Source organism: Pagrus major, chromosome 14 (genome assembly GCF_040436345.1).
Source record: "Pagrus major chromosome 14, Pma_NU_1.0".
Taxonomy (NCBI): Eukaryota; Metazoa; Chordata; class Actinopteri; order Spariformes; family Sparidae; genus Pagrus; species Pagrus major.
The window spans coordinates 6588280-6605408 of record NC_133228.1 but is presented as its reverse complement, the minus strand read 5'-3'; the positions used below and the strand labels follow the sequence as shown (position 1 = coordinate 6605408).

General features: G+C 40.3%; 1 protein-coding gene across 3 annotated transcripts in view; it reads left to right on the top strand.

Annotated features, from left to right (window-relative positions):
* The window catches only part of osbpl8 (oxysterol binding protein-like 8), a 98675-nt gene that overhangs the window by 15045 nt on the left and 66501 nt on the right, over positions 1-17129 (top strand). For all 3 annotated transcript variants that reach the window (XM_073480370.1, XM_073480368.1, XM_073480369.1), the window contains exon 2: positions 10384-10481. In XM_073480370.1, the coding sequence (XP_073336471.1) occupies positions 10437-10481 (45 nt within the window). In that variant the 5' untranslated portion in view covers positions 10384-10436. The remainder of the gene's footprint in view (positions 1-10383; positions 10482-17129) is intronic.

Sequence of the window (17129 nt, the reverse complement as noted above, 5' to 3'; positions counted from 1 at the left end):
GCTTCTATGTAAAGCTTACTCCACTGTCATCGCACACACTCACAGAGGGAGCTCTCACTGCTGCTCCGCTGCCGACACCGGCAGCCCTGCAGCACTAGCCTACATTTCAGAGGAGGAGGAAGAAAAATATGGTGATGTCATCTCTATGTCTCTCTCCCTCCCTCTCTCTCTCTCTCGTCCTCTCTCAGAGGCTGTGTTGTGAATGTAATCATGCTTTTTGCTACCCGAGCTGCATGAGGTAGGTCCTTCATTCACCTCCCTGCGCTCTCTTCCACATGTGCATGCTGCATCGGTCCGGTCGCCTCCAGGCTTCTGTGTTTGTGTGTTTTAAACGTACCCGCACTTGATGTGGACAAATGTAGTCTGTGTGTTTTCCTGTGTTTTGAATAATCTCAGTCTTTAGGCTTCTTTTGGGTGTTATCACGCCGTTTTTGTGTGTAGGAAGATTCTAACAGATGCTAATACATTGGGGCCACATCACACTCCAGCTTGATGATGTGTCCTGATGTCCGGCTAGCTAGTCAAAATGTGTCTGGTGGTGTCAGACTGCAGATAGCTGTAGAAATCCCAGACTGAGACAAGGAGGTGATTCACATTTGTCCAGCTTCTGACAACACTGATCATGTAGAGATGATGGCTATGATCCCGTCTTCCAGCGCTCTCTTTTTCCCCCGTATGCTTTTCTTAAAAGGTCATTCTCAGGGCACAGGAATATTGTCTGCCATCGTGACCTTTGCACTTGTCCCTTTCTCATCATGTCCGCTAATCCCATAAAACGTAATATATGAAGGATCTTTAGGCTAAATGTACAGGCATGTCAGCCTCACATCTTTTCTCTCTTTTCTGTTATGCAAGAGGTATCACACACACACTCATAAACACACACACACATATTATTCAGCTCGGGCTGCATGCGTCATACACGTTTTCACTGTAGTGGAGCTGTGGCTCTCTCTGTGATTTTCCTCTCTGTCTCTGTGGCAGAGCTGGTTCTCTGCTGTCCTCTGCGAGCTAACAGCCAGCTAAATAGCCAAGCAGCTGCAGCGTTTCTCCTATAAGGGGATTGAACACTCTGAGGTCACCACAGTCTCCTTGACACCACAGGAGTTCAGACCTTCTCATCCCTCTTCTCGTCCTCATCAGCATTCCCATCCACTTGTCGCTCTGATGGATCAGATAAATGGATGTTAGTGAGCGCTGAGTCATCTTGTTGCATTTCAAAAGTAATACAGGTTAAATTTTGCAAGGTGACACTTGTTCTGGTTCCCTATAATAACATGAGGGATTCTCTGTCGTGGGAATTTTTCTGTCATTGATGCTATTAAAGCAACACAGGAGCACCGTTTCAACATCAGGAAGCAATACTAACACATTATATAAGTCTGAATCAGGTTTATTTATCTTGTCTCAAGTTGAGCAGTACTACATGTGGCTGTGCTGCTGCCCTTTATGTTGTGGAGTGGCAAGGACATCTAAACTGGCCTTAATGGACTGCATGAGGCACGTGAAACGATATAACATTGAATTTCTGTCAAACCTTTGCCAGAGGTGTAGCAGCTGATGTGGTCATATAAGCTGTTACTGAGGATGAGCTGTACTAAAGTGAAGTATAAACCGATAAATATCTGGTAGGAACACGTTATAAACATGTTAAAAGACACATCTGGTGATAGTCTATAGTTTTGCTATTGTCAACAAACTTCATGAAAAGACCAAAACAATGTGTTCTACTAACAAGTGTTGAGTGTGAAGCATATTATTTCCATCATTCCTTACAATGAACACACACACTGGAGTCTATTTTGACTCAGTCTTGCACACACCACCCTGCTGCCACAAATAGTCAGTAGCTCCAAATATGTATACGTCTCCAAGAAATGCTTTTTGATAACACTTGTTGCAGTGCCAAACTGTTGAAATTATTAAATTATTTAGCCTTTTTGAAAAAAAAAATGAAATGATATGTTTGTCAGTAGGAACCATTGGGCCTGGGGCTGATGGCTAAACTTGCTGAGGGAGTTGGAAAATATTGAGAGACAGACTACCATGTTGTTGGGTTTGATCTTTTTTCCTGATGATAAGAAAAATCTATAATAACACTAGCCTTATCCTTTTAAACTGCTGCCTGTTAGGAACCTTTGCAGCAAACATCTAATTTTGCATCTAAGTGTTTCAAAGGCAGTGCTTTTCCCCAGAGCTATACTGATAAATTGGCTTGACTGATTTAGACTATATTAGACTATTGCAGAAATATTGGTGTTGGTATATATGCGTGTGGATGAGTAACAAGAATTTGCAGTCCAAAAATGCCCAAATCTCTTTAAGATTATTTAGAAAAATGTCTTCTTTACATAGCTTATACATCAGAAAGCAGTGATAATTTCATTTTTTCAACATGTCCCTCTCTGAACAAATCCTGATAAGAGATCCTTCTGACAAAAAGCTTGTTTGTCTTCAGCATTATTAAAAAAAACACTTTCACTCCAAATATCGCTATCAGACTTTTTAAACTCAACTATAAATGTCTGTATTGACCTCAAAAATTCATATTGATCGGGCTATATTTTGTACATTTGTTCAGTGATGCCAAACAGTTAAAAAAAAAAAAAAAAGTGCTCATTGACGCATGTGTCGTTTTGGCTTCTAAAATAAATGAATTAGAGACCATGGCCATTCAGCTCAAACCGGTATGCTGCAAGTCATGTTTTGGAAGGCACACACTGTCTCTCTCTTGGGAGGGAGCGGGGCCAAGAATACATTTATGGAAAGTAGGGAAATAACCTGAAGACTATTTTCCACGTTTGTTATTTCTGGTCAAATTTGGCATAACACAAGCCAGACTTCCATTCTGGGTGAGTCAACCTTGGACTGTTTTTATATCATTTTATACTTAGTAAGATTCACATCCACTCTTCAGCCAAACCTCAAGGAAGCTCCCAGATACTTTATTGTGGAGGGGACAGAAATTATGTAGAGCCATCTTGTGTTTATAAAAACAGGATCTGTTCGGAAATGAGATTAAATCTGTGCGACAGGAATGGCTGCCAGATAATATTTAATTGAGCAGTGCTGTAAGATCTGCAAGTCTGTCATTTTTCTGAGCCATAGAATGATATCTTGCTGTTCTGTCCAGCTTTGTCCCCTAACATTCAAAGTCTGTTTTTTTAGTCTCCTACATGTACAGTATCAGATTTCACTAATATTTATACATTTCTATCTTTGTCAGAAGGATAAAAAAAGTGACTCTTGTTCTGGTGAAACTGTGCTGGATTCTCTGCGGTCCAGCAAGGCAATCCTCTGCCTCTGCTTACATGGTTGATTAATATTCCTCACTCCCTGACCTACATGGATTAATTCTGTTTAAAGATGTCTCCCCCCTGAGCATGGTACCAAACTGGGACAGGCAGAAGATTACAGTGGACCAAGCGACTTGAATTACTTCTCTTTATCCTGTTGTTTTAATTTCCATAGAGAGCATTTTTGAAAACATAGTTTGACCAGCAGCCTTTTATTCCTGACAGGCTGACATTTCTAGTGTAGCCTCATGGTTAATACAGTATGTCTCCACAGGAAACTATTTCTAGCCCGCTTGGGCTATTTAATTTTTAAAAACTGATGCTTAGTAGATTTCAGAGCTCTACATGTCTGTATTTATGTGTGTGAATGAGTGTAAATGAAAAGTATTGAAATGATGATGGTGCAGTAACTATAGTACTATAGGGGATAGAAAGCGCCAGATGGAAACCTTAATGGTATGTCTATTGGCCGGGTTCCAACGTAATAATACTTAATTCTGCAAGTGACTTACATCAAAGCTGCACTTGTCTAGATGGAAATTAAGACTGAATACAGCCGTGTATTAAAGAAAATGTAAAGGGCTGTAGATGGGGGACTTGTTACAGGTACTGCTGAACACCAGGTAAAAAGTTCACATTATAAAAATTCTACCTTGAATGTGCGCCTGTACATATACAGTATGATTGACCGTCAGTAGCAGCGTGCCGAATTATGTTAAATTAATAGGAGGTGATGCGGCGCATTGTCACTGAGAGCATGTTAGCATACTGATGTCAGTATTTAGCTCAGGGCACTTCTGTCCCTGCACAGTGTTGCAGAGCAGCTATCATGACTGGAGACTTTTGTCTAGATATAGCAATCTGCCATTCACCTTGATGCAGGGTTAGGCTAGTCCTGCCCTTCTTCCCATAGGTGGTCAAGTTCACGCCCCAGCATCTTAATAGCCTGAGGCTTAAGTATCTGGCATCTGTGGAGCCAGCACAGGTGTCAAAGAAGCAGAAAGTCAGCAAGTTATTTGCAAATAACAATGATATTTTGGATTGGTGAGGTAATGTGGGCAACATTCAGACCAAGAGATGATTTCAGCTTGTGCAGATGATCACAAACTGATAATATATGATATATTTTACTTGCATTTTGCTGATTTGAATGGAACTCTGTGCTCTTAGTCCTCACCAGATCATCAAATAATTTCTACCTGAAGCAAACAACTCCACAGCAGCACACCTTTTCCTTTTGAAAATCTTGAAAAGGCAGCTTTTGCTGTGAGAGATTCTTGCTGGAGATTATCCTAAAAGCTTCATCATCACTTAGTAGAGTGGAGGCAGCAGTGGCCTTGTTCAGAATTATCAGAGCGGCTGGTTGTCGCTGCAAGGAGTGGTGATGAAGGAGAGATTGAATCCTCAGAAAAAAACACAGAAATGACAAATGTCTGTGCTGTGGTTTGATATTTGATTTCTATTACTGATGCGGGGAAATATCAGGGACCAACATGTGACATTGTTGCCGTCTCATCCCTGACTGTTATCATTCATCTACGGTAGCATGGTAGAACACCGTATGTCTCACTTAACCAAGGGTAATCATTTCCCAAACACTCAGTGATGACAGCGGTGATAGGCCTCTATAGATTGGCTTCTGGGGCTGTCAGAGAGCTGCCTCGCCTGTCGAGAACAGACAGTAACATCACTACAATCAGCTTAGGATCCTGAAATGATTGCTGTCCTTGTCTACCCTTGAGCTGAGCTCTACTGTTAATCTAAAAACAATCAAAATCAAAGTATTTCACTGCTGCACACTCAAACAATAGTGATAAGCTGTCCAAACAAATATTTTCTGGTCTGCTCTCATTATTTTCAAACATAGCATTTTCCAGAATGTAGCCTATGTTTTTAGTCAAACATCCTGCTTTGCTAAAACTTAGTTCATATGATTTGTAATTTGTGATATTTATAGTATTTGACAAACTACAGTTCATGTTGTCCAGTCCTAATTAAAATCCAAATGTTACCACAATTAGACTATAATTGTAAGTTCTATGGGATCATCATTGCGCCTCCCTTTGGAGGTTTTTCCGGGCACGTCCAACTGGGAGGAGACCCCGGGTCAGATCCAGAACTCGCTGGAGAGATTACATATCTCCTCTGGGAACGCCATGGGATCCCCCAGGAGGAGCTGGAAAGTGTTGCTGGGGAGGCTACTGAGCCTGCTGCCACCGTGAGCCGACCACGGATAAGCGGATGAATGGGTGGATTTTGTATCATCATTCTTTACATAAACCTTTTTGCATCACTTATTATGGTGTCATCTCATAAAATCGACCCACATGGCTTTAAAAAAGGTTAAATGATTTGTTATAACACTGTTTTTTTCTTGGTTTGTTGTGAAAAAAACTGAATGCTAGCTAATACAGCTCATGATGCAATGAACATTGTTAAAGTGCTGACACTCTGCCTTCTTGGCATTGTGTGATCATTCCATCTGCTAATGTGTAAATTCAATCATGTGGCAAGTGATGCATATTCACATACCATATACTGATGCTCTTAAACTGGAGTATAAATCAGAAAATCTGTATGTTATTTCCCCAGGTTTCCCTCCTGTCTGTTGGCTCTGTGGAGAAACCCCTCAGCCAGTGTTTCCGGCTTTGCTTTGGGGCCACTGCCAAGCCACAAATTTAGGATTCCCTGTGCGCTTGCCCTCTATCTTTGGCAATGATCCATAGCTCCTAGCTAGCAGACTGCTGTGGTACGACTGAAACAGATTGTTATGTGCCAACCAGCTTGTGTGAAAGGGCAGAGTGTCACTAAAGTGTGGGTGAAAGTGAAGACAACAGAACCACAGCAGAGTGGATTGCCTGTCAATGGCTTGTTGATTGATTATGTCACTAGTTAGGTCATAATCGGATCACTCATAGTCAGAATTTGGTATGGAAATAGAAAAAAAAACTAAAATAGGAATTAATTTTATATGCAGTAATAATTAGACAACAAAAGAACAAGATTTAGCAAGGAACAATGCTTTGAGCCAAATGCTAATGTCAAGATGCGAAGCAGGTAAAATTTTAGTTAGCTAGGTGGGACCAATCTGTCCAGTATCGGTTTCAGGTGCAGACACTGACATAGTTAACTCATCGGATATCAGACTGACATCACTGATTCGTCAGATTCCTTAGTCTGATATTTTTATGATTGATAAATATGTAATAATGCAATGTATAGCCATAGCCAAAATATTGTAGCACATTAACCTGCTGGTGATGCTGGAGGAATCCTGTGGATAATATTAATTAATGTGCTAAATTTTAATGGCGATCCATCCAATTGTTGTTGGGATCTTTCACTCAAAAGCAAAAATGCGAAGATCCTTGCCATATCCCCATAAAGGCAGCTGCAAACAGACAGCGGCCTCAGAGCTAATGTGTATTTAGTCATCCACAAAATAAGCTGCACCAGAAGCCAAAGCATGCATTGTGTTACACTGACAGAATGTGGAAGAGAGTGTGAACTAAATACTGAAAATGTAAGTCAGAGACAAACAGCGAACTCAAAGATCACTAAGTTTATGTGTCCCAGAGGGAAGTTCAGTTGTCATTGCAGCAACACACTTCAGAGACAACATAATAGCTATAAAAGTTGACAAAGATTAATACAAAAAAATGTTTACCTTCCCTAGCACTACATCAAAACATTCCCTGTAGTCGCGGGCCCTGATTTCTGTGTTATTTTCCCACCTCAGCTGTGTGGCTGCCGCTCCAGGCAGAGTCATGGACTGATTGCTAAAGCCGGTTTTGAGGAAGAGTGGAAAGCATCTGTCTCAGTTTGACGGGTCCTTGAGAGCTGAGGCCAGATGAAGTGTATGTGCTGGCTGGAGCCAAGAGGCTATTGGAGCAGTGGAGCGTTACATTAGTAGAATGACTGGTGGGGGGATTTAGTGACCTTCTCTTTGTCAGGATGTCCTCCTGTCCTCTGTCAGATATTAGGCACTATTTGTCTCTCAAGAGTCTCCTTAAGCTGCCTCCTTCCTGCTATCTTTCTTCTACTACCTTCTTGGCACCTTTCTAAGGAAACTCATTTATGAATATTGGCAAGAGCTGCCCACCTACTTCCTAAATGTGTGAATACCACATAGTCATGTATAAAATGACTTGTGAGCTGAACTGTACTGGATTAAAAAAATTGGCCTCTGTGAGTAATAACAATTTCCATTGGAGTTGTGTTGGTGGTCAAATAGAATTTCATAGAAACACTAAACTGAGTGATTTGAACTACAACAAAACCCTGCAGAATACTGATTTTTCAGTGCTTGTTCTCAGTACACTACCACCCCTGCCTGCTCTTATTTCCTAGAATCTGAATCCCATTTTCTTTTATCACTAGTCTGGCTTTAATGATTTGAACTTGAAAGATCCTTTCCGTGTCCCCATATGGCTTTTTTGGCACTATTTTAGCTAAGCTTGTGCAATTTAAGCATTTTACTATCATGTTTTGAATGAAAGAGCTATATCAATTTAGCTTCTTTATGAAGGCATGAGTTTGCAATTTTTAATAGTTTCCACAACTCAAAAATCCTTACTCAGCTTATTAAACACAGTGCAATTTATAAAACATCACAAACTATATACCTGTTGAAGGGGACTATAGAGGTGTTTTTATTCCTCTGTGCCAGCAATAACCGTGGCTGTATTGTCCATCCATCCCATCCTCGTGAACACGATATCTGTGCAATGCAAAGGTAATTTCTTAAAATTTTGCACAAACATAATTTTTAGACTCCAGGCTGAATCGGGTAGATATTAGTGCTCAAAAGTTACTGTGACCTCATGTCTGTAAGGTACAAATTGACTCAAGGATGAACTTATTAGGATTTGGAGGTCACATGTGCCACACAGCTGCCACTTCACAAAACACTTTTTTGATGCAACCCGGTAAGTCAGATTGTAATTATGATAATATAGGATATAAATGATGAAGTGATGATATTGTATATCCAAAAGGTCAGGTGTCAGCTTCACTGTGACATAATGATGTTCTGTAAAAAAAAACAACTGCCCATTATTCAACAGCATTACTGAGGAACAGAAGGTGAGATTGTGACCATATGTCACATTTGGTTGGATACAGAATTGGTGACACTAATCTTTGGTCCCCACCTTGACACTGTGGTGATGTATAGATCTTCTGTGCTGCCTATCTGAGCATGTGTGTGAATCCACCTTTTAGAATTTGCAGCAACATCCATATATGAAGCTTTGTAGTCAAACACAAGCTCATTGGTTTTGCTGGTATTTTGTTTCAAGTGATTGTCATTGCACCATGTGATGAAGCTCTCTATCTGTCCTTTTGTGCTCCTCTGTAAAAATAGTCTCGAAGTGAAGACAGCATGTTTCTCACTGGAATTTATTCACTGGAATCATAAACCTCAAAATAGTGATAACGTTTACACGTCATATGTTTTATTAAATTCCTTCAAAGTCTTATATGAGTCTGCACGGACATGGATGTAAACTGCAACTTGACTGGCTGGTGGAGGCATGTAGTGTCTTTGTACTGTGCAGTGTCAACCCTCAAGTCATAGTGCTGCTTTCTCAAGTTGTCGCCTATGGCAACATAAAGTAGTCTGATAAGGTATAAACTCAGTTGGGAACACAGGGTTCATATCATTTAAATATCAACACAAAACAGCAATCAGCATAAGTGGCTGCCTCCTGTAATCTCAAAAGCATTTTTAGGACAACCACGTGTTGGCAGGCAGCTGCTCCACCCAAAATAATCTGCCCAGAAGCGTAGAGTGTAATTAACAGATGGTCCCACTTGTTCATGAACTGATGGTGAGGATTTAACTGACAGTGGTGTTACAATGTTGAGCAGTGGAGTTGGGCTTGTGTGAGTGCAGGTACAGTGACTGCACTGAGAACAAATAATGAGGTAATGAGTTGGACCATTCAAGAGCTTGTTGATGGCCGGGGATGGGGTGTGGGGTATTGAATGTTATTGGACAGATGGATACAGTTTGCTTGTTAGTAGAGATGTGCATCGAAGATTTTGGCATTAGAGGTAAAGGTCAGTGTTAGGATTTTATTGATATACAGTATTTAAGAGCTTATAAGTGGAGTTGTCGGATATTGAATCAATTTAATGCTTGAAGGTACTTGCGAGATAAGAAAAAATGATTGTGTTTGCTCAAAGGCTTATTGCATCCTCTTGTGTATTGTTCTTGTGTTTTGCATAAGGATGCCGCATTGTTGCTTTAATTTGTCGTACTGTTTTGTGAGAAATACAGCTTGCGTTTGATCTGCAGTGATTTAAGATATGAGTCAAAGACATACCTACTCTGAACCTTTCCTGTGATATCCCTGCCTAAATATGCAAGGAATAGAATGATCAATTTCCTGTGGATTCATAAAGTAACTTACATCAGACATCCTCACTGTTGTACCTTTTGAGTAACTCACCAACAGGTCAGTGGAGCGACTAAGTGGCAGCCAGCAGAAACCTTCCCTGGATAGATAAAGGTTAAAAACAGTGTCATGCTCCAACAATTCTATAGGGAAGCAAGCTGAAGGCAGACAGAAAAAGATAGAATGAAAGAATGCATTTTTCAGGACTCTGTGGGAAAAGGAGCTGACAGGCTGGCTGATCCTGCCATCCTCCCCTGCTTGCACTAGAAACAGGCTGTTTATTAAAGGCCTGGAGCTACAGCACCTTTGTTTGGGTGGGAAGAAGGCGGTGGGGAATGGTGAGCAGGTTTCTGCTGCATTAATATACAGTGGCAGAAATGAGAGAAATCCTTTGTGCTTCTCTATGGTAAACAGCCCATGCAGGCTGGTTGATCTAAAATGCAATAGATGAGTAGGCAGGATTTTCCAAATAAGTCCAATCTTGCAAACTAGCCATCCTACATGAGGTTTAAAGGCCACTTTGAAAAATTCAGTGCTTTTCCAAGGCATAAAATAGCAGCTTTCAAATCAACTACAAGCCTTAGAGGACTGAATTTTGAACAAAAGTGAAAGAAAGTGTGCACCTACTGTACATATCTTGCAATATTGTCCTGTTGTGGTAACTCTTTGCTTCTCCGTCCTAACAGATATGCAGTCGTCAGAGCGGCGCTGACAGGCCTGACTCTGGATTAACACGACCATGGAGTCCTCCACTGAGTCCCAGCAGGAGCCTGAGAAGACTTTGGTGAGTCAACGCACATGAACATGTATATGAAAATATTCATTCCAAACCAGAGTCTAACCTACTATTCCAAAATAGGAATTGGGAAATAATTAGGAATACATAAAAAACACTTTATGCTGCTTTTAAACAATAAAACATTTCCATGTAACATTTGTTATTGTGCATTTTGGAAATAAACCCTCCACACCGAGCATACACTGTATTCTGCAGGTTCCATTTAAGATCAAACAAGTACTTTTAAATCCACCAAGACTTCCTCATTGCCTCTTAGACACTGATAATTAGTGGTCTTCACTCAACCTCCATGTATATTCTTAAGTCGGAAAGGGTTCCTGTTTCCTGTCGGCATCAGTGATGGGACGTCTGCTCCCGGAGTGCACTCTCTGAACCTTAATGATTAGCTTAAGGTGCTAATATTGCTAACCTGCCACCGGCTTGTCAAGCTTACTGTGGCAGACACTGCTCTTTGCTGCCTGTAATTAAACTCGGGTCACAGCGCGTGTGTGTGTATTAGGAGATAGACAAGACAGCTAAAGTCATTTTGGCCACAGACAATTGAAGGTCACACAGAATTGTGTTCTATCAATGTACTCTTTCTTAGGAACAGAAATGGGGATGAAACAGGCCCCTGAAATGAAAAGAACACAGTTGTTCTTTGTTCTGCAACAGAGTATAAAGTTGCAACCTCCTGTTCGGTGCTGCAGGTGGACGTTGCCCTACTTGAGGCAAACCCAGCTTTAAAAATAAAGAGACCTACACAGACACCAATCCACTAGGATTTGATTTAATATACTGTAGTACCTTCAATGCGTTCTTTTGTGTTTTCTTTAGAAAGTTGGGGTATGATTTTAATCCTAACAAACCACACATCAGACCTCCTCTCCAGCATCTGTGTTATGGTTATAAGTAGAGTACATACATTTTGAAGGATGTTCTCACACAGGAAACATCAGAAACAATCTATCTTTTTTCCACATCCGCTCTGCTGGGTTTTTTTTGCAACCACGGCTGTTGGCGCCAACTGTATAGTTGTGACATCACAACCTTAAAGAAGTCCTGAGGGCAGTTTGTGAATATGGGCTTGTATGCCTTTCTCCATGGATTGAGCATTTCATACATATTCATACTTTCACAATATTGATGTTGCACTTAGACCTGCTTTATAATCAAAACAAACAGGAAACCTCACTGTCTGTGATATGGGATCTTTAACTGTTTTAATGCACCCAATTGGGTGAGGTGTTTTTAAGTATTTTTAAGTTCAGAGTACTGAAAGGCAAGTTCATTATTTACTTATGGCATATCAAGTGTTAGACAATCCTGAGATCTGGTCTTTTTACAGTAATTTTAGATTTGAGAAGAGATGTGATAACTGACACAGCTTTAGTAGAATACATTACATTTATTTACTAACATGAAAGTATGCAGTTCTCTTCTTGTTGCTAGTAGACCATCCTACTATCCATGTATCATTATGTACATGATTGCAGAAAGGTGTAAAATGGAATTATAAATGAATGTGAGTGAAATGTATTCTGGCTTGTATGTATGCAGCACAACTTTAAGGTTGAGAGACTTCTGAAGAATGTTAAAAGTAGATTAACCTAGACACAGCTTGAGAGAGAAGCCATATGCAAACAAAATTGTACCATCTGCATAAAAATACATTTTGTAAGATGTGTTGGAGTAGGAATACTGTTAAAATGAACTGAAAATAGTAATGGACCGAGTACAGATCTATGTGGTATCCCTTTGTTATTACAAGAGTGTATCAGTACAGATCAACCTGTGTTCACTCAGACAAATATGTATGAAACCAGTTCCGAGCAAGAGCATAAACCATCAGTTAAAGTCTCATCTAGAACATCTACATATTCTACTGTGGCCGAGCACAGTGGCAAACCTCAGTCAGCACACACACATTCACACACCCACACATAAAATACCACTTCTCTCCTCTCAGCTCTCAGGATTGTGATTCTGCCCTTTCATTTCACCTTAATCATAATCCTCAGTAGCCATTTTTGCAGCGAGCAGGAGGGCAATTATAATTGCAGATAACTGGGATGATAACAGCGCTGGCCATCTCTCCCACAGGCTTCCACACATAATGACACACAATAGGATTGTAGGGGAGCAGAGCTGATGGCCCTTTCCCACTTCTTACTTAGAGTGGGAGTGAGTTCTAATAGCACTCAATATCTGTTAGTAGTGCAAGCTAATTTCTCCCTCCGCCTTCTCTAAAGCCTATTTTAGTGGCTGTTTAATTAAACTGCTGATGCATTAATTGCTTTGAAAGCCACGTTGGTGTATTTACTGTTCCTTTTGAATGCTTTCTTTTGGATTGAATTGAATTTGATGAATGTGTACTTCTCTGCGATTTAGCAATAAACCTTCTTTGTGGAGGCTCCGGGCAGTGTGTTATCCCTTGATCACACATTATGAGCAACTTCAGTGCCTGGATGGTGTGAGACTTAGGCTGTGGGAAATATTGTGTTGCTGGCATCATATCCTGCTGTTTGCTGAAAGGCCCCGTTGGTGGAGAGGATGGCTACCAACACGAGATGAAAGGCTCTGGGAAGCAGGCCAGGTGTCTGCCGCTTCTCCCCTCGCTCTGACATCCTCACAGTCAGGAGACGCTTCAGGAAGGTTTATGGCGGCCAGCCCCCCCTCCTGTTTCAAACATCCACCACCATTCAGTCTGCTGTCATTTGCATTGTACATACAGTAATGAAAGAGCTGGTGACCTGCTGTTCAGAATAGGCAGCAGTGAAAAGGCACATAGACAGCCATTATGCACTTGAACAATGGGTTTGGGGTAGCTTAGAGGTAAGAGAAGAGGATCTATGACTAGAGGATCACTGACTGAGGGGATTTGAGCAGCTGAGAAGAATGAAAAACTTTTATCCTCAGGGGTTGTGGCACTTCACCCCCATTTGCTCCAGAGGAGTTTTACAGTTGCCAGCAGTACAAGACTTGGTGTGTTGGAAAACTCCCAGTGTGAATGCAAGGCTATGTATCGCTGGGAAAAGAGATAAGTGTGATTATTTATCATGAAAGTTTTTATAAACATAGTCATTGCAGTCTCTCATGAAGAAGATAGTTGCCATTCCCATCTGATGCAACTACATGTGCCATCAACCAGTTTGTATCAAACATAATTAGGCCCATAATAGTTCCAGAAGGCTCATATCCCAGAATTGTCTCCTACCAACTCTGCAAAAGCAGCCTGACATTCTTGCTAAAATATGATACAGAACTTGCACAGAGTTTGAAAGTCATTTATCAATGCAAAAAGTAGAGACATTTTTCCTAAGTGTGCATCTTCTTGTTTACTGCACATAAAGATCTATATTGACAGTCTGGAGGCCAAGATTGCTTTCGTAATAAAAATCGACAAATGGTGTACCCCCTTAATGGTCTCTTTTCATGCGTGTCAGGATGCCCTCAGTGAATCATTAAAATGAAAATCTAAACCAGTCTTAGGTTTGTCCAGATTCATGGAGTCAAGTGTATTCAAAGAGCATTTTAACTGAAAGTGGAATTACTTAGCCACACTATGGCAATGTCGGTCATTTGAGCCACTGCTTTGGTCCAGCCTGAAATATATCTCAACAATAATGAAGGGATTATCATTCAACCCTCTTGCTACAAATGTGGATTCACAACTTACTACTAGCTGGTCTGGTTTGGGAGTGAACAAGACACGTGGTTAGATTCAGTCAGCTTTCGTTTAAGCTAGTTCATAACAGTTTGCTATAAGTTTAAGGAAGGTGCTATGGCTAAATCATACCGTGGTGGATGCAAGGCTGCTAACATAACAGTTGAAAACACTCTTGAAACAGAGAGCAAAGGAGAGAAACTAGTATTGCACCGTAAATAACAGCAAAATACAGAAACACAGAGATTCAAAATGAAAAAGAGTCTAAATGTAACGATTGCACATGAATTAGGTAAAAAATATAGACTAAATCACTAGTTTCTTTCAGTCTGGAGAAGATTTGAACCATACTTTTTAGTTGCATCCACTTTAACTTGTTGTATCAAGTGCATATAAAAAGTATTCACCCCTTTGGAAGTTTTCATGTTTTATTTTTAGTAACAGTAGATAAAGATGATATTTTTTGCTTTCATGTTAGCACTTTGACACGTACATTTGACATTAGTTTTGCACTATTCTTAGTACCATGCGGTTTGTTGGCGTGCTGCTGCTGTGACATGCAATTTCCTCCGTGAAGAAATAAAGAATCTCTCTATCTGTCTACATAATGAGACTTTTTAACACTGATCAACAGAAAAAGCCTTTAAAATGTCAAAGTAAAATAGATCTCTACAAAGTGATACCTTCAATTGAATTAGTGTCTTCCTACATTTCCTTGAATGCCTTTTGGCAACATCAAAAGAATGGACATAATTATATTGAAGCTGATTATTTAGCTGTGGTCAGATTTGATGTGGCGCTGACCACACCCTTGAATTAAGATGCAACATGTCTTGTGGCTGCATTGCATTCTGATCAGTTGAGACTCCTGCTGGTCGAAGCTAAATGTGTGTGACACCAAAACCTGATGTTTACCATTAATGTAACTGACATCAGACTTAAAAAAGCTATAATTACTTTTGCCCAGGTATTAAGAAAAGGACAGTTTAACCCTGAAATACAGGATGCAATTTCAGGGGCTATCCACATGTAACTTTTATTATCTGCTGTTAAAAATGATTTCTAGCTGGCAGTGCTAGGTACAGAGTCTTATTTCTTATACCTACAATGCCACATAATGTGACAAGAATAAGCTGCAGGAGGCTGCAAGAAGCCAGAGGTGAAAATTGGCTTCAGGCTGCTTTAAGGGAGTGAGAGACTGAAGCTCCTCAGCTTCTGTGTATCAGTGGTCGGACTCAGGGTGCTGTTGATGGAGCCAAGCTGACAGCCATGGGCTGATGAGACACATTCTCACCACTAAAGTAAATGGGTTAAAGTAAACAGGAAATGCAAGCTTATCCTCCCCAGCTTTAGTTTGGCCTCAGATGCAGAAAAAGTGCAAATGAAAGTCTGAAAATATACAGGATAACTTTAGAAGACCTGACAAAGTCTCTTTTAACATCCGGGGTTTAACTAAATGCATTGGAGAAACTGAGTGTCTCCTGCCAAGACCGTTCAGTCCCTTCCTGACAGAAAAACCTGTCTTTTCGCTTGGCTGAGGTGGTGGATGGGCTCTTGGTTTAATGGTAGTAATCAGGACAGTATGGATTTATTATCACTGATAATAGAAATGGCAGGAGCATGTAGCATCACATAGATTGGATATTTGGAATACACTGTGTGTGCTCCCTTGAAAGATGCCGCCATTAAGATATTGCTTTTTGCTATAACACACATAGGACCCTTAGGAGCACATTTAGCTCTCTGTTTTTGTCCCTGGTTTTTTCTTGTGCACACATGAACTGACAGGCACACACACATACACACACACATCCCTCTTGGAGTATCCAGTTCCTTTGGCTCGAGGAGGCTAATATATTGTGTGTCAGCCCATGTGCTGCAATTATGATGAAGTCTGTTTTGAGAAGAGAGAGGAGTGGCAACCACCCTCGCAGTCATGTGTGGCATCATGGATTATACATGTCTCCTTAACAAATGTATCCTGTAGCTGTTATGCACACAATCCTGTATACAGTTTTACCCATTGTTGAAGTCATTCAAGCATGCATACATTTATCCTCCATTTAGTAACAATAAACAGAATATCATACAATTATGGCTATATCATAAATGTTTTTCGTAATATTTTCCTCTTAGGGATGGAGGGGAAAGTGCGGCAATGGATCAGAAAGAATGTAGTAAAACCTTCAGGTTGGTTATGTAACCGTCCTTCTGAATGAGAGAATATATGCTAGACATGGAATATGCTAGACATGGAATTGAATGCTGTGAAATGGCGCTGGCTGATATAGTAAAACATTTAATCGTAATATTCTTTTTCCCATCAGTCAATGTTCATATATATCAAGATTTAAATTAGATCACTGTTAAGGCTTAAGCTTAAAATTCCCTAGCAGTAGATTTAGAATCAAATGACTAAGAGCTGCAAAAATAGAATCATATTAATTAAATAAACATTAGAAAAAAGAATCCTCTATCTTGTTAGTGTAAATCCTTATAAATCCTGCTGTGTGAAATAATTACGGTCAGAATCTTTGGACAGTTATGCTCATCATTTAAAATCGGCATGTATTTTGCTGTCCTTTATTTTCAGGAGTGTTTTCTGAGGCCTTGTCAACATGTATATGGATGTTTTTTTAAAAAAAAAAAAAATTAATTCCTTTTAAGGTGCAGATTTTTCAAAATTCTGGTGTACCTGTAAAATGGACTGCTTTGAAAACAATGATGTCTATACCTCAATTTGCACATGCCCATTGTGACTTTGTATATTGAGCACCATGTCTTATTTTTTCTTTGGTTACCATGCCTAGGTCGTGTACCAGAGAGGCGTTTCAAAATATCTCTATGTGTAGATAAGAGCTGAGTGTCTTGCTACTTGTTTATGGGATGTTTCTAATTGCTGGGGAAAGTTCGTGCACTAGCACCCTGCATTCTTGATTGGACTGATGCTTCAGGAGAGGTTTCTGTTTGTTGTCAGATGATAGCCG